The 24,913-nt window shown below is 40.8% G+C and overlaps 1 protein-coding gene across 2 annotated transcripts in view; it reads left to right on the forward strand.

The window, feature by feature from the left end:
- Window positions 1–24,913, forward strand: part of HDAC1 (histone deacetylase 1) — a 43,177-nt gene that overhangs the window by 5,517 nt on the left and 12,747 nt on the right. For both annotated transcript variants that reach the window (XM_059918007.1, XM_059918012.1), the window contains exons 2-3: window positions 477–589; window positions 19,440–19,557. In XM_059918007.1, coding sequence (XP_059773990.1) covers window positions 477–589; window positions 19,440–19,557 — 231 coding nt within the window. The remainder of the gene's footprint in view (window positions 1–476; window positions 590–19,439; window positions 19,558–24,913) is intronic.

The raw sequence follows: 24,913 nt of genomic DNA on the forward strand, positions 1-24,913 counted from the left end.
TTTACAGGGTTTTTGTGAGAATCCAGTAGGAAAATGAATGTGAGTGTACGTTGACACCGTAAAGTGTCATGATGTGCAAGAGGTGAACTGTGGCTTACAGTAATTCTAAGTAGTGATGGTTATTTTGGGAGTTGTGGGAGTTGAATACCTTGGAGATATAGTGAGGTGAGTCACCTCACTCGCTGCTGTTCCCCAGTAGCTTTGGAATGACCTCCTCACACTATCCTAGTGCCTGTAGGCTCCAGGGGAAAAAACTGGGCTAGACAGACATCCTTAAGTGCTCATCTCACCAAGGTCCCCTGCTTTTTGTTTGTTTTTTCTTTTGGAGTTACCCTTCCTTGAGGTGGGAGAGAATCTTGGAGCCTAGGATGAACCAGAAAGAGAGTTTGCCTAGAAATTTGTTGTAAAAATTCATGGGTTCTCCTGGGAGTGTATGTCTAACTGTGTCACTGAAACTGTCACTCTTTCTTCTTCAGGGGATGTTGGAAATTACTATTATGGACAAGGCCACCCAATGAAGCCTCACCGAATCCGCATGACTCACAATTTGCTCCTTAACTATGGTCTCTACCGAAAGATGGAAATCTATGTGAGTTACTGGGAATGTCACCCCTCCCTAACCTCGTCAGCTCTGGTTCCCCATATGTCATTCATTATCTCATTTTTTCAACTACTCATTTATCAAATGTGTTGAGTGACTGTTATGTGGCAGGCACTGTAAATGATAGAGATTCTCTGTTTTTAAGTGCTGGTGCTGGTTTTTAAGTGCTCACTCTAGTGCTGGTGACTAACATGTACACAAATAAATTGTACTACAGTGTGTAAGTGCAACAGTGAAAAAATGTATAAGGTGCAGAGATAATAAAGTATGAAGGTGGAAGGGAGCCTTGGAATGTTTTCTAGAGGTGATATCTGAGCAGTGTTTTAAAGATTGAATAGAATTTAGCCTGGAGTTCAGGAGGGGACTGGCATTCTAGGCCGAGGAAAGAACATATACAAAAAGGCAGAGAGGTAAGAACAATATGGTGTGTTTGGGGAAAATATGAGTAGTTCAGTGTGCAGGTATTGCTGTAGTATAAAGTTCACAGGTGTGAGAGAGGGGAGCTAGAGCTGGAGAGGTCAGCAAGGATTGGATGTACTAAGCAACTCTGTGGCGCCAGGGTCAAAAAATCCAATGGCTGGAGAAAAAAAAAAAAAAAAGAGTGATTGGAACTGTGTTGAACTAGATGCCAAGTCTCTAGTTACTAGAGAGTATGGACTGTCTAACATCTTGACTCAGCTCCAGCTGATGACTTTTGCCCCATCTATCAGTTTTTAAAGAGAAGCCAGAACTTTAGATTATTATGTAAAATCTCCCAGGTTTAAAATGTTGGCCCAAGTTTGTTTGTTTGTTTGTTTTAAATGTGTACAAACAAAAGCACATGAGCATATCTGTGGACCAAATTTGGTCCAAAGGTTCCCAGTCTGAACCTCTTCTGGAAGCTGTGAAGAACAAGTGAAGTATTTTATTTATTTATTTATTTTTTATTATTTATTTAATTTATTTATTTAATTAATTAATTTAATTAATTAATTTAATTTATTTATTTTTGGCTGTGTTGGGTCTTCGTTGCTGCGCACGGGCTTTCTCTAGTTGCGGTGAGCGGAGGCTACTCTTCGTCGTGGGGCGCAGGCTTCTCATTGCAGTGGCTTCTCTTGTTGGGGAGCACGGGCTCTAGGCATGCGGGTTTCAGTAGTTGTGGCACACGGGCTCAGTAGTTGTGGCTTGCGGACTCTAGACTGCAGGCTCAGTAGTTGTGGCACACGGGCTTAGTTGCTCCGCGGCATGTGGCATCTTCCCGGACCAGGGCTCGAACCCATGTCTCCTGCATTGGCAGGTGGATTCTTAACCACTGCACCACCAAGGAAGTGCCACAAGTGAAGTATTTTAAATGAGAGATAGGAACAGGCATGCATTTTAGAAACAGGGAGGCCAGTTAGGAGGCTGTCACAAGGGTCCAAATGAGAAAATAAAGAGAGACTGGAGGCCTATGTTGTCTTTTTTTTTTTTTTTTTAATTTATTTATTTTTGGCTGCGTTGGGCTGCGCGAGGGCTTTCTCTAGTTGCGGCGAGCAGGGGCTACTCTTCGTTGCAGTGCGTGGGCATCTCGTTGCGGTGGCTTCTCTTGTTGCAGAGCACAGGCTCTAGGCGTGTGGGCTTCAGTAGTTGTGGCACACGGGCTCAGTAGTTGTGGTGCACAGGCATAGTTGCTCTGTGGCATGTGGGATCTTCCTGGACCAGGGCTCAAACACGTGTCCCCTGCATTGGCAGGCGGATTCTTAACTACTGCGCCACCAGGGAAGGCCCCTATGTTGTCTTACAGTTAGAGCATAAGAGTCTTGTTAAAAGTCTGTGCTGACAGCTTAAGTAACCTAGCAACAGCAGTATCCTTCCTCACCATTCCAGAGACTGAAAGGAGATAAGTCTCTGTCCCAGATGGCCGTGTCATGTCTCTAGAGCCACTGGAGGAGGCAGCTGGGGAAGCAAGGAGGGAAGGTAGACAGAGGAGCAGACGGATCTTGGGACTAGAGCATTTTCAGGTGTGAAGGGCATCTGGGAATGAAAAACATAAAAGGTAGCAGAGGTTTCCAGGAACTCTAGGGGGTAGACTAGCATTTAGATAAAGAGACGTTACCTGAATGTGGAATAGTAAGCATCAAGGCCTTATGGCGCTCCCTGTTGCACACCTACACCATGCTGACCTGACCTCAGCTTGCCTCCTTTCCTGCCACTCCCCTCCTCAGAACCCCTCCAAGTCAGCCAGATCAGATTCTGCCTCTTTCCACCCCATCCTGATTGGGAGGATTATTTACTCTGTCCAGTTATATCTTACCCATTTTCAAGTGTTACCTTAAGCACTATTTCTTTTTTTCATTTAACAGATTTTTGTTGAGTACTTGTCATACCCCAGGGACTATATCAACCTCCATGAGTGATATTGAGGTATTAAGAAATGGATCCTGGGCTTCCCTGGTGGCGCAGTGGTTAAGAATCCGCCTGCCAGTGCAGGGGACATGGGTTCAAGCCCTGGTCCAGGAAGATCCCACGTGTGGCGGAGCAACTAGGCCTGTGCGCCACAACTACTGAGCCTGCGCTCTAGAGCCTGGGAGCCACAACTACTGAAGCTCACGTGCCTAGAGCCCATGCTCCGCAACAGGAGAAGCCACTGCAATGAGAAGCCCGTGCAACCACAATGTAAAGTAGCCTCCCCAGCCCCCACCCCTCCAAGGGGCGAAGAAACAAAGACCCAATGCAGCCAAAAATAAATAATAAATTAATAAATTAAAAAAAAAAAAAAAAAAAGAAATGGATCCTGGGACGTCCCTGGCGGTCCAGTGGTTAAGACTCCACGCTTCCAATGCAAGAGGCAAGGGTTCTATCCCTAGTCGGGGAACTAAGATCCCACGTGTCGCACGGCGTGGCCAAGGAAAAAAAAGAAAAAAAATATATATTTATATATATTTTTAAAATTTATTTATGGCTGTGTTGGGTCTTCGTTGCTGTGCGTGGGCTTTCTCTAGTTGCAGCGAGCAGGGGCAACTCTTCGTTGTGGTGTGCGGGCTTCTCATTGCAGTGGCTTCTCTTGTTGTAGAGCATGGGCTCTAGGCACGCGGGCTTCAGTATTTGCAGCACGCAGGCCCTAGAGCATGGGGGCTTCAGTAGTTGTGGCTCACAGGCTCTAGAGTGTAGACTCAGTAGTTGTGGCGCATGGGCTTAGTTGCTCCACGGCATGTGGTATCTTCCTGGACCAGGGCTCGAACCCATGTCCCCTGCATTGGCAGGCAGATTCTTAACCACTGCACCACCAGGGAAGTCCCCCAAGAAAATATTAAAAAAAAAAAAAAAAATTGATCCTATCTTTAAGTGAGAGGAAAAATTAACTAACATTTATTGGTAATTGCTAGGTACCAAGCCAGAGCTACTTGTTATTTCCTTAATCTTTACAGCAACCCTAATTTGGATCACTCTCCACTGTCCTCACCCCACACTCTATTTGTTTTTTTTGTTTTTTTTTTAATTTATGGCTGTGTTAGGTCTTCATTTCTGTGCAAGGGCTTTCTCTAGTTGTCGCAAGCGGGGGCCACTCCTCATCGCAGTGCGCGGGCCTCTCACTATCGCGGCCTCTCTTGTTGCGGAGCACAGGCTCCAGACGCGCAGGCTCAGCAATTGCGGCTCACGGGCCCAGCTGCTCCGCGGCATGTGGGATCTTCCCAGACCAGGGCTCGAACCCGTGTCCCCTGCATTGGCAGGCAGACTCTCAACCACTGCGCCACCAGGGAAGCCCCTCTATTTTTTATTAAAGAGGAAAACTCATCCTAGAAGCTTCCTCACAGATTTCCCTTTAAATCTCCTTGGGTCATTTGCTGTCCTTAGACCATCCACCAGCAATTTGATTCTTGGGGCTGGGTACACGCAACCAAATTGAGATCTCTTAACAAGAAAGAAGGGAAAGAATGGCTCTTTGGGAAGCAACCAACAGTAGCTATCACAGGAGATAATAATACCTTATTGGAGATTACTTCATCTGTGTGGTATTCTTATTGTAAACTTCTAAAGTAAAACCCTAGTATAATCTCTTTCTGAAATCTCTAGACCTTGTTCTCTTTCATGTGATCTTTTTCCTTCTCTGGCTCTACCTCTTTATTGAGTATGAATCGTTAGTCCTCTTCCCCTCAGTAGTGTTTCTTTGCATTCATCCCTTCTTTCTTCTCCTTTCTCTGGGCTATGATTCTAGCATCCCTTTCCCAAAGCACAAAGAGCCATTTATTTTAGTGTCCTGAAATTAATGGCTTTTGAGAGTCAGTCTTGAAAGAAGTTCCCTAGACTGCTCATAGAAGTTTCTGTACCTGAAGGAGACACATTGAAGTTTTTCTGTTTTTTTTTTTTTTTCATTGAAGTTTTTTTCACACCATTTCACCCTCTTTGGTTCCTTCTCCAATTCTGTCTCTACATGTCTAATTAATCTGTCCCAGAGTCTAAATCTTCACTTTTCATCCAGGCATCTTCCTATTTACATAATAAAAATCCTGCTCTCTTCCTTGCCTTGGATGCTAATTTTGTATAGTCCCAGTCTTCTTATTCATTGCCTTCTGTTCTTTTTTTAATGTTTTTATAAAATATTGAAAGGATATGAAAGAATTTTTATAAAATATATGTAGGGTATAAAGAATCACATTATTATTAATACCACCTAGTTTAAGAAAAGGAGTATTTCCATGACTGCTAAAGCTCCTGTATGCCCTTCCCTGATCCTGTCTTCTTCCCCAGAGTTAACCTCTGCCGTGAACTTGGGATTTATTATTTCCTCGCTTGTCTTTATAAGTTTACCATTATGTATTCTTTTTTTTTCTTTTTAAAATATTTATTTATTTATTTATTTTATTTGGCTGCGCCGGGTCTTAGTTGCGTTACTCGGGGTCTTTAGTTGCGGCATGTGGGATTTGGTAATACGGGATCTAGTTCCCTGACCAGGGATCAAACCTGGGCCCCCTGCATTGGGAGTGTGGAGTCCTAACCGCTGGACCACCAGGGAAGTCCCTACCCGTATGTATTCTTAAATAATACATGTTTTACTTTTACATGTTTGAATGTTACGTAAATGGAGCCATACAGTATTTATTATGTGACTTGCCTTTTTTGCTCAGCATGTTCCTAAGTTAAGAGTCATTCATGTTGATACATGTAGCTGTATTTATTTTCACTGTATTTCTTTGAAAGAATATACTACAAGTTGTCTATTTTATTATTATTGGTGGGCATTTGGTTTGTTTCTAGTTTTGAGCTACTACAAACACTGCTGCTGTGAACATTCTTGAGCATGTTTCTTGGATGCATATATGCTACAGTTTCACAAGGGGATGTACTAGGAGTAGAATTGCTGGGTCAGGACATAGGTACACAGTCACCCTTATTAAATAATGCCAAAATGGTTTCCAGTTGCCACCAGTGTAGAAGAATTACAGTTGCTCCTAGTCCTTGCCAACACTTGATTTTGTTATATTTAAATTTTTTTGCCAGTTTATGTTTCTCTTGTTACTGGTGAGGTTGAGGATCTTTTTACAGGTTTCCCTATTGAAGTTCCTATTCAAGCCTTCTGCCCATTTTTCTTTTTGATTGTCTGGTTATTGTTTTGTTTCTCTTTTAATTGGACCTTGGATACACAGAATTGGGTTAATCATTATCCTTGGCTTATAAGCATCCAAAGAAGGTTCATGCTTGGCCTTCTTTTTAAAAATTTTATTTTATTGTTTATTCATTCATTTTACTTAAATATTTTAATAATGCAGTGAACTTCCATATTCCTACGACCCAATCACTCTTCTAAATTTCATGTTTATCATTCTCTTGCCTATCATATTGTTATGTTTATCATGTATTACGTGCCTAAACAAGTAATAGTATTTATTTACTTGTTTTTGAATTCTTTAAAAAAGGTATCATGCTACGTGTAGTCTTTGGGGACTTGCTTATCTCTCACAATATTATAACTACTAAAATCCATCCACCTTGTTGCATATAGCTATAATTCTTTAATTTTTCTCTGCTGAATAATATTTCATGATGTCAGTATACTGCAATTTATCCATTCTCCTGTGGTCTTAATTTGTATCTAGGTTTTTTTTTTTTTTTAATTTTTTGGCTGTGTTGGGTCTTCGTTTCTGTGCAAGGGCTTTCTTTAGTTGCGGCAAGCGGGGGCCACTCTTTGTCGCAGTGCGCTGGCCTCTCAATATCACGGCCTCTCTTGTTGGGAGCACAGGCTCCAGACGCGCAGGCTCAGTAGTTGTGGCTCACGGGCCTAGTTGCTCCGTGGCATGTGGGATCTTCCCAGAACAGGGCTCGAACCCGTGTCCCCTGTATTGGCAGGCAGATTCTCAACCACTGCGCCACCAGGGAAGCCCATCTAGGTTTTTAATGTTAGGACCAGTGTTACTATGAATATTCTTGTACATGTCTGTTCGTGCATATAGGCAAAATTTTCTTACGGCTCTTTCTCTGGGAGTGGAATTGCTGGACTGTAGAATATGTGCATATTAAATGCCAAGTTGGTTTTCAGTGTGGTTGAATGAACTGTCAATATATAAGAGATACCGTGATTCACATCCTCTCCTACACTTAGAATTAGACTTTAAATTTTGCTAATCAAATGGATGTAAAAAAACCAATATGTAATTATGGTCTTGATTTGCATTTTGCTAGTGACCAGTGAAACTGAGCATCTGTTTATATATTTATTAGTCATTTGTATGTCCTCTCCTGTGAAATGTCTTTTCATGTCTTTTGCCCATTTTCCTCTTGGGTTGTTTGACTTTCTTTTTCTTAACAATTTGTAGTAGTTCTTTATATATTCTGGTATATATAGTTCATTGTCAGTATATTGCTGTAAGTATTTTCTACACTTGGTTTTGTTTTTTCAATCTAATGTATCTTTAATGAACAGAGATTGTTAATTGTTTTAAAAAATTTATTCATTTATTTATTTTTGGCTGTGTTGGGTCTTCGTTGCTGTGCGGGCTTTCTCTAGTTGAGGAGAGGGGGCTACTCTTCGTTATGGTGCACAAGCTTCTCATTGAGGTTGCTACTCTTGTTGCGGAGCTCGGGCTCTAGGCCCGTGGGCTTCAGTGGTTGTGGCACATGGGCTCAGTAGTTGTGGCTCGTGGGCTCTAGAGCACAGGCTCAGTAGTTGTGGCGCATGGGCCTAGTTGCTCCGCGGCATGTGGGATCTTCCCGGACCAGGGCTCGAACCTGTGTACCCTGCATTGGCAGGCACATTCTTAATCACTGCGCCACCAGGGAAGTCCGGAGATTTTTAATTTTAACATAGTCATATTTGTTGTTTCTTTATAAGTGCTTTTTATGTCTTAATAAATCCTTCCCAACCCTTAAAGTATTCTCCTATGTTAATCTTTTAAAATCTTTATAGGTTTACCTTTCACATATAGATATGTACTGTTTCTAGAATTGATTATGTAATATGGTTTGTTATGTATCTTTTTTTTTTTTTTTTGGCTGCACTGCGCGGCATGCGAGATCTTAGTTCCTCAACCAGGAGTGCTGCCTGCAGTGAAAGCGTGGGATCCTAACCCATGGATTGCCAGGGAATTCCCTAATATGATTTGAAGTAGGGAATCCACTGAAATTTTTTCCCCCATATTGTCCCAGCTGATTGGTTGAAAAGTCTGTTTTCTCCCTGCTAAGTGCCACCACTTTTGTGTCTGAAATGTCCGTATTTATTCATTTATTCCACAAATACTTATTAAACACCTACTTAGTGCCAGGTACTATGTTTGAGTCTGTTTCTGGGCTCTCTGTTCTCTTGACTTGGTCTGTTTATTGCCCTATATGCCATTGCCACAGTGGCTTAATTATAATAGCTTTTTATGAAGTCTTGATATCTAGTATTAAGTCTTCCCACTTTGTTGTTCTTTAAAAGAAAAAAAAGTGACTTGCTCCTTGCGCTTTGTACTTTTGTATAAATTTTAGAATTAACTCATCAAGTGCTACAAATAAATCTACTAGGATTTTTGTTGAAATTTCAATGACTCTATGCCTCAGCTTAGGGAAAATTGATATCTTGAGAATATTAAGTCTTTGAATCCATGAACATGGTATATCTCCATTTATTTAGGTCTTTTATTTATTTATTTATTTGTGCCAAGTCTTAGTTGCAGCACGTGGCCTCCTTAGTTGTGGCATGTGAACTCTCAGTTGCGGCATGCATGTGGTGTCTAGTTCCCCGACCAGGGATTGAACCCAGGCCCCCTGCACTGGGAGCGCAGAGCCTTATCCACTGTGCCACGAGGGAAGTCCCTATTTAGGTCTTTTTAAATGTCTCACATAAAGATTTCCTTTAGCTTCTTTATTGTGAAATATAACACATGCACAGAAAAGTGCATAAAACAAATATGCAGTTTAACAAATTGATATAAAGTAAACATACATGTAAACAGAAACTAGTTCAAGAAATAGAACATTGCCAGTACCTCAGAAACCTACATATGTCCCTTCCTGATCACAGCCTCTTCTCTTCCCCCAGAGGTAACTAGAATCCTGACTTTTCTGTTAATGCTTCCTTGCTCTTCATCATAATTTAACTACCTAATTATCCATCCCTAAATAATATAGTTCAATTTTGCTGAACTTGATATAAATGGAGTTATACAATATACATTTTTGTGTGTAGCTGTAGCTTATTCATATTAATTGCTGTGTACTATTTAATTGTAGAATATACTATCTTTATCCATTCCACTGTTGATGGGCAGTTGAGATTTTGGCTATCAATATAAAGTTTTGTAATTTTCTCTATAAAGGTGATGTACATCTTTTATTAGATTTTTTCCAAGTACTTCCTTTCTTTAATGCGATCATAAATTGTATCTTTTGAATTTTTTATTTTTTAATTGCTTACTGGTGTATAGAAATTCAGTGCTGTTCTTTTTTATTTAAACTTATATCCAAGGTCCCTGAGGATCTGATTCTGCTATTAGTTGTTTCTATGGGCTCTTACCTCTGGTGCTTTGTTTCCTTGTGGTTTTTGATTGTGAGGTCATATTTCTTGGAACTTTGTGGCCTGGGATGAAGATGGGTTCTTAGGGTGAGATTTGCTTTTACTTTGTAAAAGAGGCAGTTTTTGAGATGGGCTTTGTCCTTCAGAGATTTGGGATAGGGATGAATTTCAAATAGTAGGAAGGCTTGATTACAGTCACTGTGGTGGGAAGCTCTGTAGGTCTTGTTGCGGGAGAGTTGTTTGTCTGGAGTATAATATTATGAAAGAGGGTAGGGGGAGAATTAGATTGGAAAAGGAACCTTGCAGAGTTCCTTGATTACTATGTTGGTCTTTAGAATGTTTTCTTTTGTCCTTGAATGTTCTAGAGGAGGGCATTGACTTTTTTAAAGATTTCTGTGACACCGTTATGGAAGATGGATTGGAACAGGGTAAGGCTGGATATAAATGGAACCAATAAGGAAACCAAAAACTAATCTAAATTAGAGTTAATTTATTATGACAACAGATTTTTATTGAGCACCTACTAAGTGCTGGGCATCTGTGCACAAGCCACGCGGGATCTCAGTTCCCCGTCCAGGGATTGAACCCGGGCCATGGCAGTGAAAGCCCAGAATCCTAACCACTAAGCCACGTGTGAACTCCCCTGTGCTATTTTCTTAGAATAAAGATAGACCTGCTCCTGGCCTCCTGGAGTAGAACAAGCAAGCACAATTTCTGTGCAGTTTGAATGTGATGACAAGAGAAGTACAGGGTTCTCAGGGGAGCACTTCAGAGAGTTACTTAACTGAGACTCTGGGGGTCAAGGACAGCTTTCTGGGGAAATTAACCTTTCAGTTGCAACTTAAAGGTTGAATAGAGGGTGTGAAGAGAACCGTATTCTAGGCCATAGCATGTGCAAAGGCCTAAAGATGGGAGAGAATTCCCTTAGAGAATTGCTAGTAAAATTGTGCTCGGTAGATTGGTACAATTAATTCATGAGATAAATTCAGCCCCTCAAACATTTTTGTTTAACCCACAAAGTATTTTTTTTTGAATTTTATTTATTTCTTTATACAGCAGGTTCTTATTAGTTAATATCATATTAACTATATTAATAACATATTAATATATAACATACTAATATCATATATGATACATATAATGTATCATATTACACATATTAGTGTATATGTGTCAATCCCAATCTCCCAATTCATCCCACCACCACCACTCCCCCGTGCCACTTTCCCCCCTTGGTGTCCATACGTTTGTTCTCTACATCTGTGTCTCTATTTCTGCCCTGCAAACCGGTTCATCTGTACCATTTTTCTAGGTTCCACATATATGCGTTAATGTACGATATTTGTTTTTCTCTTTCTGACTTACTTCACTCTGTATGACAGTCTCTAGATCCATCCACGTCTCTACAAATGACCCAATTTCGTTCCTTTTTATGGCTGAGTAATATTCCATTGTATATATGTACCACATCTTCTTTATCCATTCGTCTGTTGATGGGCATTTAGGTTGCTTCCATGACCTGGCTATTGCAAATAGTGCTGCAATGAACATTGGGGTGCATGTGTCTTTTTGAGTTATGGTTTTCTCTGGGTATATGCCCGGTAGTGGGATTGCTGGGCCATCTGGTAATTCTATTTTTAGTTTTTTAAGGAACCTCCTTATTGTTCTCCATGGTGGCTGTATCAATTTACATTCCCACCAACAGTGCAAGAGGGTTCCCTTTTCTCCACACCCTCTCCAGCATTTGTTGTTTGTAGATTTTCTTTTTTTTTTTTAAATTAATTAATTAATTTATTTATTTATGGCTGTGTTGGGTCTTCGCTTCTGTGTGAAGGCTTTCTCCAGTTGCGGCAAGTGGGGACCACTCCTCATCGCGGTGCGCGGGCCTCTCACCATCGCGGCCTCTCCCGTTGCGGAGCACAGGCTCCAGACGCGCAGGCTCAGCAATTGTGGCTCACGGGCCCAGTCGCTCCGCGGCATGTAGGATCCTCCCAGACCAGGGCTCGAACCCGTGTCCCCTGCACCGGCAGGCAGACTCTCAACCACTGCGCCACCAGGGAAGCCCCTGTAGATTTTCTAATGATGCCCATTCTAACTGGTGTGAGGTGGATACCTGACTGTAGTTTTGGTTTGCATTTCTCTAATAATTAGTGATGTTGAGCAGCTTGTCATGTGCTTCTTCTCTCTTCTTTGGGGAAATGTCTATTTAGGTCTTCTGCCCATTTTTTGATTGAGTTGTTTGTTTTTTTAATATTGAGCTGCATGAGCTGTTTATATATTTTGGAGATTAATCCTTTGTCCGTTGATCTGTTTGCAAATATTTTCTCCCATTCTGAGAGTTGTCTTTTCGTCTTGTTCATAGGTTCCTTTGCTGTGCAAAAGCTTTTAAGTTTCATTAGGTCCCATTTGTTTATTTTTGTTTTTATTTCCATTTCTCTAGGAGGTGGGTCAAAAAAGATCTCACTGTGATTTATGTCAAAGAGTGTTCTTCCTATGTTTTCCTCTAAGAGTTTTATAGTGTCCAGTCTTACATTTAGGTCTCTAATCCATTTTGAGTTTATTTTTGTGTATGGTGTTAGGGAGTGTTCTAGTTTCATTCTTTTACATGTAGCTGTCCAGTTTTCCCAGCACCACTTATTGAAGAGACTCTCTTTTCTCCATTGTATATCCTTGCCTCCTTTGTTATAGATTAGTTGACCATAGGTGCGTGGGTTTATCTCTGGGCTTTCTATCCTGTTCCATTGATCTATATTTCTGTTCTTGTGCCAGTACCATATTGTCTTGATTACTGTAGCTTTGCAGTATAGTCTGAAGTCAGGGAGTCTGATTCCTCCAGCTCCGTTTTTTTCCCCTCAAGACTGCTTTGGCTATTCCGGGTCTTTTGTGGCTCCATACAAATTTTAAGATTTTACGTTCTAGTTCTGTAAAAAATGCCACTGGTAATATGATAGGGATTGCACTGAATCTGTGGGTTGCTTTGGATAGTATAGTCATCTTCACAATATTGATTCTTCCAATCCAAGAACATGGTATGGTATATCTCTCCATCTGTTTGTGTCATCTTTGATTTCTTTCATCAGTGTCTTATAGTTTTCTGCGTACAGGTCTTTTGTCTCCCTAGGTAGGTTTATTCCTAGGTATTTTATTCTTTTTGTTGCAGTAGTAAATGGGAGTGGTTCCTTAATTTCTCTTTCAGATTTTTCATCATTAGTGTATAGGAATGCAAGAGATTTCTGTGCATTAATTTTGTATCCTGCAACTTTGCCAAATTCATTGATTAGCTCTAGTAGTTTTCTGGTGGCATGTTTAGGATTCTCTATGTATAGTATCATGTCATCTGCAAACAGTGACAGTTTTACTTCTTCTTTTCCAATTTGTATTCCTTTTATTTCTATTTCTTATCTGATTGCCGTGGCTAGGACTTCCAAAACTATGTTGAATAATAGTGGCGAGAGTGGACATCCTTGTCCTTTTCCTGATCTTAGAGGAAATGCTTTCAGTTTTTCACTATTGAGAATGATGTTTGCTGTGGGTTTGTCATATATGGCCTTTATTATGTTGAGGTAGGTTCCCTCTATGCCCACTTTCTGGAGAGTTTTTATCATAAATGGGTGTTGAAATTTGTCAAAAGCTTTTTCTGCATGTACTGAGGTGATCATATGGTTTTTCTTCTTCAGTTTGTTAATATGGTGTATCACATTAATTGATTTGCGTATATTGAAGAATCCTTGCATCCCTGGGATAAATCCCACTTGATCATGGTGTATGATCCTTTTAATCTGTTGTTGGATTCTGTTTGCTAGTATTTTGTTTAGGATTTTTGCATCTATATTCAACAGTGATATTGGTCTGTAATTTTCTTTTTTTGTAGTATCTTTGTCTGGTTTTGGTATCAGGGTAATGGTGGCCTCATAGAATGAGTTTGGGAGTGTTCTTTCCTCTGCAATTTTTTGGAAGAGTTTGAGAAGGATGGGTGTTAGCTCTTCTCTAAATGTTTGACAGAATTCACCTGTGAAGCCATCTGGTCGTGGACTTTTGTTTGTTGGAAGACTTTTAATCACAGTTTCAATTTTATTACTTGTGATTGGTCTGTTCATATTTTCTGTTTCTTCCTGGTTCAGTCTTGGAAGGTTATACCTTTCAAAGAATGTCCATTTCTTCCAAGTTGTCCATTTTATTGTCATAGAGTTGCTTGTAGTACTCTCTTAGGATGCTTTGTATTTCTGCAGTGTCTGTTGTAACTTTTCCTTTTTCATTTTTAATTTTATTGATATGAGTCCTCTCCCTCTTTTTCTTGATGAGTCTGGCTAATGGTCTATCAATTTTGCTTATCTTCTCAAAGAACCAGTTTTTAGTTTTATTGATCTTTGCTATTGTTTTCTTTGTTTCTATTTCATTTATTTCTGCTCTGAGATTTATGATTTCTTTCCTTCTACTAACTGGGTTTTGTTTGTTCTTCTTCCTCTAGTTCCTTTAGGTGTATGGTTAGATTGTTTATTTGAGATTTTTCTTGTTTCTTGAGGTAGGCTTGTATTGCTATAAACTTCCCTCTTAGAACTGCTTTTGCTGCATCCTATAGGTTTTGCATAGTCGTGTTTTCGTTGTCATTTGTCTCTTGGTATTTTTTGATTTCCTCTTTGATTTCTTCAGTGATCTCTTGGTTATTTAGTAACGTATTGTTTAGCCTCCATGTGTTTGTGTTTTTTACGTATTTTCCCCTGTAATTGATTTCTAATCTCAGTGTTGTGGTCAGAAAAGATGCTTGATATGATTTCAATTTTCTTAAATTTACCAAGGCTTGATTTGTGACCCAAGAAGTGATCTATCCTGGAGAATGTTCCGTGCTCACTTGAGAAGAAAGTGTAATCTGCTGTTTTTGGATGGAATGTCCTATAAATATCAATTAAATCTGTCTGGTCTATTGTGTCATTTAAAGCTTGTGTTTCCTTATTAATTTTCTGTTTGGATGAGCTGTCTGTTGGTGTAAGTGAGACGTTAAAGTCCCCCACTATTTCTGTGTTACTATCGATTTCCTCTTTTATAGCTGTTAGCAGTTGCCTTATGTATTGAGGTGCTCCTATGTTGGGTGCATATATATCTATAATTGTTTTTTTTTTTTTTTTGAAACATCTTTATTGAAGTATAATTACCTTACAATGGTGTGTTAGCTTCTGCTTTATAACAAAGTGAGTCAGTTATACATATACAATATGTTCCCATTTCTCTTCCCTCTTGCATCTCCCTCCCTCCCACCCTCCCCGTATAATTGTTATATCTTCTTCTTGGTTTGATCCCTTGATCATTAGGTAGTGTCCTTCCTTGTCTCTTGTAACAGTCTTTATTTTAAAGTCTATTTTATCTGATATGAGTATTGCTACTCCAGCTTTCTTTTGATTTCCATTTGCATGGAATATCTTTTTGCATCCCCTCACTTTCAGTCTGTATGTGTCCCTAGGTCTGAAGTGGGTTTCTTGTAGACAGCATATATATGGGTCTTGTTTTTGTATCCATTCAGCGAGCCTGTGTCTTTTGGTTGGAGCATTTAATCCATTCACGTTTAAGGTAATTATCGATATGTATTTTCCTATTACCATTTTCTTAATTGTTATGGGTTTGTTTTTTGTAGGTCCTTTTCTTCTCTTGTGTTTCCCACTTAGAGAAGTTCCTTTAGCATTTGTTGTAGAGCTGGTTTGGTGGTGCTGAATTCTCTTAGCTTTTGCTTGTCTGTAAAGTTTTTGATTTCTCCATCGAATCTGAATGAGATCCTTGCCAGGTAGAGTAATCTTGGTTGTAGGTTCTTCCTTTTCATCACTTTAAATATATCCTACCACTCCCTTCTGGCTTGTAGAGTTTCTGCTGAGAAATCAGCTGTTAACCTTATGGGAGTTCCCTTGTATGTCATTTGTCATTTTTCCTTTGCTGCTTTCAATAATTTTTGTCTTTAATTTTTGTCAATTTGATTACTATGTGTTTCGGCGTGTTTCTCCTTGGGTTTATCCTGCCTGGGTTTATCCCGCGCTTCCTGGACTTGGGTGGCTATTTCCTTTCCCATGTTTGGGAAGTTTTCGACTATAATCTCTTCAAATATTTTCTTGGGTCCTTTCCCTCTCTCTTCTCCTTCTAGGACCGCTATAATGCAAATGTTGTTGCGTTTAATGTTGTCCCAGAGGTCTCTTAGGCTATCTTCATTTCTTTTCATTCTTTTTTCTTTATTCTGTTCTGCGGCAGTGAATTCCACCATTCTGTCTTCCAGGTCATTTATCCGTTCTTCTGCCTCAGTTATTCTGCTATTGATTCCTTCTAGTGTATTTTTCATTTCAGTTATTGTATTGTTCATCTCTGTTTGTTTGTTCTTTAATTCTTCTAGGTCTTTGTTAAACATTTCTTGCATCTTCTCGATCTTTGCCTCCATTCTTTTTCCGAGGTGCTGGATCATCTTCACTATCATTATTCTGAATTCTTTTTCTGGAAGGTTGCCTATCTCTACTTCATTTAGTTGTTTTTCTGGGGTTTTGTCTTGTTCCTTCACCTGGTACAAAGTCCTCTGCCTTTTCATTTTGTCTGTCTTTCTATGAATGTGGTTTTTGTTCCACAGGCTGCAGGATTGTAGTTCTTCTTGCTTCTGCTGTCTGCCCTCTGGTGGATGAGGTTATCTAAGAGGCTTGTGCAAGTTTCCTGATGGGAGGGACTGGTGGTGGGTAGAGCTGGGTGTTGCTCTGGTGGGCAGGGCTCAGTAAAACTTTAATCTGCTTTTCTGCTGATGGGTGGGGCTGGGTTCCCTCCCTATTTGTTGTTTGGCCTGAGGCGACCCAACACTGTGGAGCCTACCTGGCTCTTTGGTGGGACTAATGGCGGGCTCTGGGAGGGCTCACGCCAAGGAGTACTTCCCAGAACTTCTACTGCCAGTGTCCTTGTCCCCATGGTGAGCCACAGCCACCACCTGCCTCTGCAGGAGACCCTCCAACACTAGCAGGTAGGTCTGGTTCAGTCTCCTGTGGGGTCACTGCTCCTTCCCCTGGGTCCCCATGCACATACTACTTTCTGTGTGCCCTCCAAGAGTGGAGTCTCTGTTTCCCCCAGTCCTGTGGAAGTCCTGCGATCAAATCCCGCTAGCCTTCAAAGTCTGATTCTCTAGGAGTTCCTCCTCCCGTTGCCAGACCCCCAGGTTGGGAAGCCTGACATGGGGCTCAGAACCTTTACTCCAGTGGGTGGACTTCTGTGGTATAAGTGTTCTCCAGTTTGTGAGTCACCCACCCACCAGTTATGGGATTTGATTTTATTGTGATTGTACCCCTCCTACCATCTCATTGCGGCTTCTCCTTTGTCTTTGGATGTGAGGTATCTTTTTTGGTGAGTTCCAGTGTCTTCCTGTCAATGATTGTTCAGCAGTTAGTTGTGATTCCAATGCTCTCGCAAGAGGGAGTGAGCGCGTGTCTTTCTACTCCGCCATCTTGAACCAATCCCCTAACCCACAAAGTATTTTTAAGAACTTTATGTTAGTATCCAACCTTTGAAAACAATGAAATTTAACCTGAAGGACTCTGGCAATTGGGCCCAAATTCTTTCATGGCAGCAATCAGCTAGAGCTGTGCAAAACCTTGTCCTCTGCTCACTAGTTTTTTGTTTGTTTTAAGTATCAAGTTAGCTAAACTGCCTGGCCCTTATAAGTGCTCTGAATTTGGTGTTCCCTAGGCTAGAGCATAGAATATTTAGAGGGAGTCTAGAGAGGTGAGCAGGGACCCGATTATTTTGGTTTTTCAAGCCAGGCTAAAGAGTTTGGGCTTGATCTTTTGAGTAATGAAGCCACTGAAGGGTTTTTAGAGGGGAGTGACATGATTAGTTTGAATTTTAGACAGATTACTCTGGCTGTAGGATTGAGAATAGATTCACGATTGTTAAGGTTGAGGGTGGGATACCAGTTAGGAGATTGTTGCCACAATCCAAGCCAAAAATGTGTGGCCTGGGGATGGAAGTGGACAGGTTTGACAGATACGTTGGCAGTAGTTTCAAGAGAAGTTGAATGTAGTAGATGAGGAAAGAGGAATCAAGGGTGATGCTCTCACTTCTGTCTTGAGCAGCAGAGTGGATGGTGGGGAGAATAGGAAACCTGGGAAAGAGGGGCATAGGAGAAATAAGGTAGTGGATACAGTCAAGATTATGGAGGTATAATGAAAGGGATTGGCAATGGATTGAAATGGAAGGCAAGCAAGGGCAGAGTTAAAGATGACACTTATGTTTTCAGTCAGAGTGGATGTTCGTATCATTAACAAAAATAGCATAAGAGAAGTTCTGGAAGTAAAGTTAAATTTGAATGCCTCTAGGCTCTCAACAAGTTGTTATGTCCAGTTGAATTTGAAGTGCCTGTAGGATTCGTGAGTGGAGCTGGCTGAGAAGCTGTTGGAATTGTGAATCTGAAGCTCAGAACATCAAGATGGAGTGAAAGTCTGGACAGTCACCTATCTAGAAGGGAGTAGTCAAAGCAGAGCTTTGACGACATTGCCAAGAGGGTAAAGGGCTTCGTATAGTGAAAACAACTTAGTATTGGAACCACTACTTGCTTCTGTCACTATGGGTGTGTTTGTTTTTTATAAATTTATTTACTTTATTTATTTATTTTTGGCTGCGTCGGGTCTTCATTGCTGCGCGTGGGCCTTCTCTAGTTGCAGCGAGCGGGGCCTACTCTTTGTTGCAGTGTGCGGGCTTCTCATTGCGGTGGCGTCCCTTGTTGCAGAGCACGGGCTCTAGGTGCGCGGGCTTCAGTAGTTGTGGCTCGCAGGCTCAATAGTTGCAGCGCACGGGCTTAGTTGCTCCATGGCATGTGGGCTTTTCCCAGACCAGGGCTCAAACCCGTGTCCCCTGCATTGGCAGGCGGATTCTTAACCACTGCACCACCAGGGAAGCCCTCTGTGGGTGTTTTTTAATAAAACAGTATCTGTCATTCAATCTCAATATTTCTCATTATATTAAGTGAGGATTAAATGAGAGTCAAATAGTACCTGGAGCCAGACCTCTTGAGTTCTTATTCCGTCTTACTAGCCGTGTAACCTTGGGCAAATTATGTTTAACCGCTCTATGCTGTAGTTTCCTTACTGCAAAGTGAAGATAATAATAGTATGAACTTTAAAAGGTTGTGCCTGAAACAGTGACTGGCACAGAGTAAATAATTAATGTTAGCTGTATTGAAAATGCTTTATAAAAGTATTGATTATTAGAAAAGAAGAGGGTTGTCTTTGAAGGAGACCCACCTTTAAGGGAGGAGAGGACGAGAATTTTTAAAAAGAGGACAGGCTGAATCAGAATGTTGGGATAACCAGGAAATTACTATGTCAAGGAAGTTTTCATGGGGAGGATGTGATCAGAATTGTCGGTGTGATGATGATTCATAAAGGATTTCCCATCTATTTCAGTTATTACTAGTCATCCCTTCTTCTTGAACTCTTAGAGCCATTTGGCCCATAATTATATATTGTTATATTTAATATTAAAAAGAAAGTGATTTGTAAAACAATTTACAAAGAGATTTAACAGTCTCATCCAATTCTCACAACTTCCCTGTGAAGTAGATGTTGTTATCCCTATTTGGTAAATGAGGAAATTGAGGCTCAAGAGATAGACTTGCCACCACAATTAAAAACTTAAAACAATTTTTTAAATTAAAAAATGGAAAAAAAAAGATAGACTTGCCTAGGCAATAGAGCTTGAGTTGCCATCTAGGTCTTGAGATACGGAATCTCTTTTGATAATCTTATTTGCTTAACTAGACTGTGAGTTTCTTGAGGCCTGAATCTAATCAGTCATTTCTTTTTATTCTGTACAGCACCTAGCTCAATGCTGAGTGAAGACTGGCAGTAGTCAAGAATAACATGCTCTTTTCTCCCCTCTGCCCTCTAGCGCCCTCACAAAGCCAATGCTGAGGAGATGACCAAGTATCACAGTGATGACTACATCAAATTCTTGCGCTCCATCCGCCCAGATAACATGTCTGAGTACAGCAAGCAGATGCAGAGATGTAAGTCCATTCTGTTCCCTCCCTACTGTCAAGCCCCCAGTTGGATCTCCCTTCAAGTTGGAGAGACTCACCCTACCTTCCCTTGTATGCCCCATTCAGCTGACACCTGATTTCCCCTGCTTCCTGAGGGTACCAAAGTGTTTCTTTTGTCTCAAGACTGGTTTTCTTTGTTTCCTGATTGTAAGGAATAGATTGAACTTTGTCCAGTTAGATTCACAACATTATCCCCCCCAAACTGTAATTGTTGTAATGGAAAAAGCACTGACCTGGGTGGGGGAGACAGGCAGTATAGGTCCCAGCTCTGACTCTTAACTGACTGGGGCAAGTCACTTCCCCTCAGATTTTTCTTTTGTAAAATGGACTGGATGTCATCCCATGCAACTGTAACTGCTCTCACTATGTGAGTATTAGTTAAGAACTTAGCAGCCACTTAGACTCTAGGTGATGTAATCTTTGAGTTAAGGTGATTCTGCCCCTGCCCCTTGGGACTTGAAACTCAGAACAGGTCACATCTCAGAAGCCACACTCAGCTTATAGGAATTATGGGGATTGTTTTAGCTGTGGGGAAAAATTATGTTCAAATTTGGGAAGAAACTATCATCCCTGATTTCTCACTTGTGTTATTTTAGAAATTATCCCTTAGCACCTAAGATCTCATAATAAAACAATGTAACAGTATTGTCTAGAAGAAGTTTTGAATAGTTTGTGACAACTTATTTTGAAATACCAGGAAATCTGTGGCACTTTTTTGTTGCTACTGGCCACAAGGTAGTCTGATTCCCAAGGCAGAAATTTATTTGTTACAATAATTGTGCACTGGTAATGATTAGAGAACCACAGAGACCTTTTTTGAAGCATTAAGCTTCTTTGCCACCCACAACTCCAGGAGCTGCTACCCCATCTAAGTGAGGTATTTACTGTCTGAATTGACAGGGTCTTATTTCCTTCCAAGGTGAGACAGATTCATTCCTTTGCTTTAGATGGCTTTAGGGCCATTCCATAACTTATTTAGGCTAGCGATCAGGCTCCACTCTCAGTAGAGAGGGCTCTCATTAGAGAAGCAGCTTGGTATTAAAGCAAGAGAATGAGCTTTGATGTCTTGGTTTGAATCCCATAGCTCTGCTACTTAGCTCTGTGTTCTTGAGTAAGTCCCCTAGCCTTTCTGAGCCTTGTTTTACCTTCTTTAAAAGGAAGACAGTAGTGCCTATTTCATAATGGAGTTTGGGGGGATGAGTAAGATAATGTATTTATTTATTTTTGGCTGTGTTTGGTCTTCGTTGCTGCATGAGGGCTTTCTCTAGTTGTGGCGAGTGGGGGCTACTCTTCGTTGTGGTGTGCAGGCTTCTCGTGGCAGTGGCTTCTCTTATTGCCGAGCACGGGCTCTAGGAGTATGGGCTTCAGTAGTTGTGGCTTGCGGGCTCTAGAGCACAGGCTCAGTAGTTGTGGTGCACGGGCTTAGTTGCTCCGTGGCATGTGGGATCTTCCTGGACCAGGGCTCGAACCTGTGTCCTCTGCATTGGCAGGCGGATTCTTAACCACCGCGCCACCAGGGAAGCCCAAGATAATGTATTTAAAGCACTGACTTTCGGTGAATAGTAGCTTTTGCTGTTATAGCTTATTGCTTTTATTTTCAAATCTTTCAAGGCAGACAACATAGTAGGCCCTTGGGAGTGCGCAGGTTTGGTTCTGGCTCCCAGTTTGCTCCAGTTTTCCTGAAACCAGCATTCTAAAGTTGTGCATTGAAAAATGAGGTCTGAGATTTTTTGTCATTGAAGGTGGGGGTAAAAAGGATGAGGCTCTCTACAGATTCAGTGCAATCCCTATCAAACTACCAATGGCATTTTTCACAGAACTAGAACAAAAAATCGCACAATTTGTACGGAAACACAAAAGACCCTGAGTAGCCAAAGCAATCTTGAGAAAGAAAAACGGAGCTGGAGAAATCAGGCTCCTGGACCTCAGACTATACTACAAAGCTACAGTAATCAAGACAGTATGGTACTGGCACAAAAACAGAAATATAGATCAATGGAAAAGGATAGAAAGCCCAGAGATTAACCTACACACATATGGTCACCTTATTTTTTTTTTTTTTTTTTAATTTATTTATTTATTTACTTATGGCTGTGTTGGGTCTTTGTTTCTGTGCGAGGGCTTTCTCTAGTTGTGGCAAGTGGGGGCCACTCTTCATCGCGGTGCGCGGGCCTCTCACCATAGTGGCCTCTCTTGTTGCAGAGCACAGGCTCCAGACGCGCAGGCTCAGTAATTATGGCTCACGGGCCCAGTCGCTCCACAGCATGTGGGATCTTCCCAGACCAGGGCTCGAACCCGTGTCCCCTGCATTGGCAGGCAGATTCTCAACCACTGCGCCACCAGGGAAGCCCTGGTCACCTTATTTTTGATAAAGGAGGCAAGAATATACAATGGAGAAAAGACAGCCTCTTCATTAAGTGGTGCTGGGAAAACTGGACAGCTACATGTAAAAGAATCAAATTAGAACCATACCCAAAAATAAACTCAAAATGGATTAAAGACCTAAATGTAAGGCCAGACACTATAAAACTCTTAGAAGAAAACATAGGCAGAACACTCTATGACATAAATCACAGGAGGATCCTTTTTGACCCACCTCCTAGAGAAATGGAAATAAAAACAAAAATAAACAAATGGGACCTAATGAAACTTAAAAGCTTTTGCACAGCAAAGGAAAACATAAGACAAAAAGACAACCCTCAGAATGGGAGGAAATATTTACAAATGAAGCAACTGACAAAGGATTAATCTCCAAAATTTACAAGCAGCTCATGCAGCTCAATATCAAAAAAACAAACAACCCAGTCCAAAAATAGGCAGAAGACCTAAATAGACATTTCTCCAAAGAAGATATACAGATTGCCAACAAACACATGAAAAGATGCTCAACATCACTAATCATTAGAGAAATGCAAATCAAAACTACAATGAGGTATCACCTCACACCAGTCAGAATGGCCACCATCAAAAAATCTACAAACAATAAATGCTGGAGAGGGTATGGAGAAAAGGGAACCCTCTTGCACTGTTGGTGGAAATGTAAATTGATACAGCCACTATGGAGAACAGTATGGAGGTTCCTTAAAAAACTAAAAATAGAAGTACCATATGACCCAGCAATCCCACTACTGGGCATATACCCTGAGAAAACCATAATTCAAAAAGAGTCATGTACCACAATGTTCATTGCAGCTCTATTTACAATAGCCAGGACATGGAAGCAACCTAAGTGTCCATCGACAAAGAAGATGTGGCACATATAAACAATGGACTATTACTCAGCCATAAAAAGAAACGAAATTGAGTTATTTGTAGTGAGGTGGGTGGACCTAGAGTCTGTCATACAGAGTGAAGTAAGTTAGAAAGAGAAAAACAAATACCGTATGCTAACACATATATATGGAACCTAAAAAAAAAAAAAATGGTTCTGAAGAAACTAGGGGCAGGACAGGAATAAAGAAGCAGACATAGAGAATGGACTTGAGGACACGGGGAGGGGGAAGGGTATGCTGGGATGAAGTGAGAGAGTGGCATTGACATATATACACTACCAAATGTAAAATAGATAGCTAGTGTGAAGCAGCCGCATAGCACAGGGAGATCAGCTCGGTGCTTTGTGACCACCTAGAGGGGTGGGATACGGAGGATGGGAGGGCGACGCGAGAGGGAGGCGATATGGGGATACATTTATATGTATAGCTCATTCACTTTGTTATAAAGCAGAAACTAACACAACATTGTAAAGCAATTACACTCCCATAAAGATGTTAAAAAAAAAAAAAAGATGAGGCTGTCTTGATAAACCTTTAGCCAGACACATCAAGAAAAAGAGGGAGAAGACTCAAATCAATAAAATTAGAAATGGAAAAGGAGAAGTTACAACAGACACCGCAGAAATACAAAGCATCATAAGAGACTACTACAAGCAGCTCAGTGCCAATAAAATGGACAACCTGGAAGAAATGGACAAATTCTTAGAAAGGTATAACCTTCCAAGACTGAACCAGGAAGAAATAGAAAATATGAACAGACCAATCACAAGTAATAAAATTGAAACTGTGATTAAAAATCTTCCAACAGGGGCTTCCCTGGTGGCACAGTGGTTAAGAATCTACCTGCCAATGCAGGGACACAGGTTCGACCCCTGGTCTGGGAAGATCCCACATGGCGTGGAGCAGTGAAGCCCATGCGCCACAACTGCTGAAGCCCACGCGCCTAGAGCCCATGCTCCGCAACAAAGAACAGCCCCTGCTCGCTGCAACTAGAGAAAGCCTGCGTGCAGCAATGAACACCCAACGCAGCCAAAAATAAATGAGAAAAAAATACACAAAAGAACCACATATTAAAAAAAATGTATATCTTCCAACAAACAAAAGTCCACGACCAGATGGCTTCACAGGTGAATTCTGTCAAACATTTAGCAAAGAGCTAACACCCATCCTTCTCAAACTCTTCCAAAAAATTGCAGAGGAAGGAACACTCTCAAACTCATTCTATGAGGCCACCATTACCCTGATAACAAAACCAGATAAAGATGTCACAAAAAAAGAAAACTACAGGCCAATATCACTGATGAATATAGATGCAAAATCCTCAACAAAATACTAGCAAACAGAATCCAACAACACATGAAAAGGATCGTACACCATGATCATGTGGGATTTATCCCAGGGATGCAAGGATTCTTCAATATACGCAAATCAATTAATGTGATACACCATATTAACAAACTGAAGAAGAAAAACCATATGATCACCTCAGTACATGCAGAAAAAGCTTTTGACAAATTTCAACACCCATTTATGATAAAAACTCTCCAGAAAGTGGGCATAGAGGGAACCTACCTCAACATAATAAAGGCCATATATGACAAACCCACAGCAAACATCATTCTCAATAGTGAAAAACTGAAAGCATTTCCTCTAAGATCAGGAAAAGGACAAGGATGTCCACTCTCGCCACTATTATTCAACATAGTTTTGGAAGTCCTAGCCACGGCAATCAGATAAGAAATAGAAATAAAAGGAATACAAATTGGAAAAGAAGAAGTAAAACTGTCACTGTTTGCAGATGACATGATACTATACATAGAGAATCCTAAACATGCCACCAGAAAACTACTAGAGCTAATCAATGAATTTGGCAAAGTTGCAGGATACAAAATTAATGCACAGAAATCTCTTGCATTCCTATACACTAATGATGAAAAATCTGAAAGAGAAATTAAGGAACCACTCCCATTTACTACTGCAACAAAAAGAATAAAATACCTAGGAATAAACCTACCTAGGGAGACAAAAGACCTGTACGCAGAAAACTATAA

The sequence above is a fragment of the Balaenoptera ricei genome, chromosome 1 (assembly GCF_028023285.1).
Source record: "Balaenoptera ricei isolate mBalRic1 chromosome 1, mBalRic1.hap2, whole genome shotgun sequence".
Lineage (NCBI taxonomy): Eukaryota > Metazoa > Chordata > Mammalia > Artiodactyla > Balaenopteridae > Balaenoptera > Balaenoptera ricei.